We start from the raw sequence: 4265 nt of genomic DNA, 5'->3' as shown, positions 1-4265 counted from the left end.
TTCTCACTAGTTTTGACTCAAGTTCTTCACAGCTGTAGTTAAATCATCTCCACCTGTAAGTCACCTGCTCCGATTCTTTGCTATATCCCTATTGGCTATTTGAGAAAGAAAAAAAAAAAACCTTTGAATATTAAGGAAAATCACCCTTTTACATTCTGCTTGATCGCTATGTTCCCTGAGATTGCTATTGATAAGCCGTGATATACTTTAATATATAAAAAAAATGAATCATTAATTCTAACAGGGGGGGGGGTAATGGTGCTTTTATCACTTTTAATTGTTTTCTTTTCAAACACTGGCAATTATTTTATGTATAGAACCCGATTCATTCAGAATCAGTTTTGTCCAGGGAGGTTGGATCCAGGTTTGTTTGGTCAAAATGGCTCATCAGTTGTTTCATTAAAAAAATAACCCACATGTCCCCACTAACTTGAGATGCCACACTAAACTGTGTATCAAACTTTTCTGTAATTTAAGTCCATTCTAGATCCCCCACTGCACCCCACTGATCTTGTCCTTTGCCACTCCAAACTCCTGAACGCTTGCTGTTTGTTGTGAAGGGTTAGCTCTTGGATATTTCCAGGATTTATTTGCCTTCTCCTTCGTTTACTTTCTCCCAAGAACCGAATGGGTCGAGTTCAAGAACAAACCTGGAAAACACTTTAGCAGACTGCATTACATTTAGAAGAATGTGAGCAAAGCAATTGTTGCAAGAGGTTCTGGGTCCAGATAAGGTGTATGTGCATGAATCTCTTGTGTCTCTTGCTCTCAGAGGCCCTTCGCTACTGAGGCTGGTGCCTGCCTTACACTGTGAACAGCACCGGGGGTGTGGGTCTCCACCTGCCCTCCATCCCAGGGTATGACTGAATTCTACCTCCGGTGCCCACTTAACCAAGGCCCTCGCATCCTTCCCTGGAGAACGTGACCCTGTGACTGTTTCTGATCCACTGAGAACAATTACTAATTGCCTAGACAGAGTAGCGAGTATGATGCTGTCCTTGTGCCTAAGGACATGCAACAATGATGTCATCTGTCACAAAGCATGCCGCAGGGTGCTTTACCCAAACTTAAAAACAGCTTGACCTTGGGCAGTATCCTAAAGCTCTGTGGGTTCTTCCAGCCACAGAATGTGAACACTACTTGGCTCAGTCCAGGGGATCAAAGAAGACAATGGAAGGGACACCCCACCCTCCCTTGGTGACCCAGGGAAGGTTACTGTGTGTTAGCTTCTCCTTGCCCCCCCACCCCCAGCACTTTGTCCTCAGAGCACACCCCCCAACCCATAAGATGCCCCTATTTAGCCACAACACCAGGGCCAAAGTCAGAAGTATAAGAGTTTTTTGTTTTCTTTTTTTTTTTTTTTTTAATTTTCTACAGACACTTCTGAAAAGAGATCTAATAGAGAAAATATACAAAGCATTTAAAGGGCTTCACTGCCACGGAGCACCCAAGTCTGACCGGAGGCACCAAGGCCTCTCCCAGGCTCAGGGCTGAGGGCGGCCAGCATGAACATCAGTAAAAACATGCAGGAGAAACATTACACGCCCCTGGACAGAGGGGAGAGATCCAGAACGGAAGAGGAGGCAGGGACGAAAGTACCAGGTGGCTCTCCCTCCCACTTCCATCATTCACAGTAGCCCTGGCGTGTAGGAAGGCATGAGTTCTATCCACTGCCCAGGGCCTGCAGCTCATAGCCGATGACTTCTATGCCCACCTGCGCCTGTGTTCCCAGGTGCCAGGCCAGGATGGCCCGGCTCCTCATTTCTTTGGTTCCACTCAGAGAACAATTGTGCTTGGCAGACTCATCCCACCCTCTAACTCCAGGCTCCTGCTGGTGGGCTGAAGGCACTGACAGGAGTCCTGGGAAGACCCCAGGATAGCCACCTTCTCTTGTGCTCTGATGGGTCCAACCCAGGACACATTTCCCCATCCTTAGTCCACACTCAAGCCTAAGAACCAGGAGGACAGAGGAAGTGTGCTGTGCAAGGAAAAAAAAATGTCTTTCAGGACTTCCCCAAATGTGGGGGCTATTTGTGAACCTCATGCCAAACCCCATCCATGCCCCTGCCCCTGCTCCAGGCTTCCACATGTCCAGCCCCTCCCTTTAGTCCTTCCCCTTGGCCCAGCCACTGGGGAGATGACTTAAAATAATGAGTTAGAGAAACCATCTCGGGCAACTGTCCCCTCCCGCCTCAAGCCTGAAAGATCAGCAGAGGCAGAGGCCCCAAGAGATCACAGCCCTGGTACAGGGAGGAGGGCGAGGCTGGGAAGGATAGGTGAGACATGTCACATCTATAGAAAAGTGCCCAAGGTACAAGCTAAGCAAAGGGAGGAGGAGGGCCAGAGAGTGGCCAGAAGGAGAAAGAAGAGGGCAGGGGTGAGCTTCAGAGGAAAGGCCTCACACCACCCCGCAGATGACCGTCTCCACCACAAATGTATTCTCGAAGTGGCGGATAGCGTTGCAGTTCTTGGCCCCACGCTTGTTGATCCCTGGGGGAAAAATAGAAAAGTCTCAATTAAGTCTGTATCCAGAGGAACCTTGGGCCCTGGCAAGGCAGGTAGGGGGAGACCCAGGAGGTGACACCCAGAAACAGCACTATAAGGTAGAGGGAGCCCCTAGGTCAGGCTCATACTGTGCCCATCACGTCCCTGCAATAAAACCTTCAGGATGCTACTTTAGCCTCTCTGTGCCTCAGTTTTCCCTTAAGATGCAGTTAGAATAAAAATGACGATAGCGATGACGACACTAAGTGAGGCAATGCCTGGCAAGTCTTAAGTGCTTGGTTGACATTCACTAGCGTCAGGTTAGAGCTGCTGCTGAGAAGGCTGGGTCAGGTACTGTCAAAGGCTGGCTGGGGTCTGGAGCCTGGGACAAATCTGTCACTCACGCCTCCGGGTAGTCCGGCGCCGCAGCCGGTAGGTGTCCTTTCCGTTGCACAGGTGGTAGATGAAGGAGCCTAGAGCCTCCTTGTCACGGACATGCTCTGTCACAACCATCTCCTCCTGGATGATGTATGTCTGTGGGAGGTAGGTCCCTCTCTGCAAGCGGGGGTCAGGGGGAGGTTCAAAGCATGAGGTCAGCACCCAGGCCCCTCCCATTGCCATACATCCCTGCTCTCTCTCTGAAATGACTATCTCCCCTCTCCCGGCCACACTACCCTCTCACTCCCAGAGGGCCTCTGATACCTGAGGCTGGAGCCTGTCCTACACTGTGATGAGCATTGGCATATGTGCATGTCTGGCCCTCCCACCTTAAGGGATGTGCTCCTGGTGATAGGGTCTGCGTCCCCTCCCCTCACTCCTGACCCAAAGCATGAACCTGCATTCTAAGGAAGCTTCACTTGGCATTCTGTGAGTTGGGGAGAGGGAAAGGAGAAGTGATGATTCTGGGATGTGGATGGAGAATGGTGGAGAAGTAATCGTCTGGGGGTGCAGGGATAAATAATGTCTCGGACTCCCTCTCTGGGCTTAGCCTCTGCAGGGGGAGGGGACGGGTGGGGACAGGACGCTGCCCACCTTCACGTTCATGAGGAGCTCCCAGAAGTTTCGTGGGGGTAGCACGATGGTGGTGTTGAGCTCGATGACGTAGCACTTGTCCAGGGAGATGTCGTGGTAGGCAGTGAGACCCTGAGAGGAGGAGACATCCGTCAGTCTCTACGGAAGGCGAAGGCCTGGACCAGGCCAGCCTGCTGAAGGTTTTCACCCAGCAGAGGCCCTAAACCCACCATGCCACCAATGGGGCTTGGGACCTCAGAAGTAGTGTCCCCCAAGTTCCTGGACATCTGGCTAAGAACCTGCTCCTCTTCTGGTTGCCAGACATGCCACTAAAGAGATGAGAGCATGCAGGTTTGTTCAATGCCTCCATTGCTACAGATGATCTTTCTGGGGTTTGCAGAGGTAGGTAAGGGTAAACGCACATGATCATATCCCATTACAAATTTCATCAAATTGGGGAGGTGTAGCTATCCTAGGGTAGAGATGATCTCTCTGGGATGCAGGGGCAATGTTCCTGGCCACCCACTACCTCCCAGCAAGTCCCCTCCATTCAAGTACGGCCTCCTCAGGGAGGAATACTATACCCCAGCAGGGCCAGGGGCCACAGCTGCAGAACACCCAAGGGAGAGCGGGCTACTACAGACATAGGCTGTGGAGGGCGACTGCCCAGGAAAGAAGGCTAGGACTTATGGCTCACTGATCTTAAAGCAGCCAGAGACGAGAGTGGTGACCTCATGGGGGAAAGAATTGACTGGAGAGAAGAAGAAAAA

The 4265-nt window shown here is 51.1% G+C and overlaps 1 protein-coding gene across 1 annotated transcript in view; it reads right to left on the bottom strand.

Annotated features, from left to right (window-relative positions):
* Positions 1-1328: 1328 nt before the first annotated feature.
* Itm2c (integral membrane protein 2C) overlaps positions 1329-4265 on the bottom strand; it is a 14825-nt gene continuing 11888 nt past the window's right edge. Inside the window, exons 4-6 of the mRNA XM_031368240.1 lie at positions 3517-3627; positions 2889-3039; positions 1329-2490 (exon numbers count right to left, since the gene is read on the bottom strand). Coding sequence (XP_031224100.1) covers positions 2399-2490; positions 2889-3039; positions 3517-3627 — 354 coding nt within the window. The 3' untranslated portion in view covers positions 1329-2398. The remainder of the gene's footprint in view (positions 2491-2888; positions 3040-3516; positions 3628-4265) is intronic.

Source organism: Mastomys coucha, unplaced genomic scaffold (genome assembly GCF_008632895.1).
Source record: "Mastomys coucha isolate ucsf_1 unplaced genomic scaffold, UCSF_Mcou_1 pScaffold14, whole genome shotgun sequence".
NCBI classification, from domain to species: Eukaryota; Metazoa; Chordata; class Mammalia; order Rodentia; family Muridae; genus Mastomys; species Mastomys coucha.
Note: the sequence above shows the minus strand (reverse complement) of the source record. Positions and strands in the feature narration are given on the sequence as shown.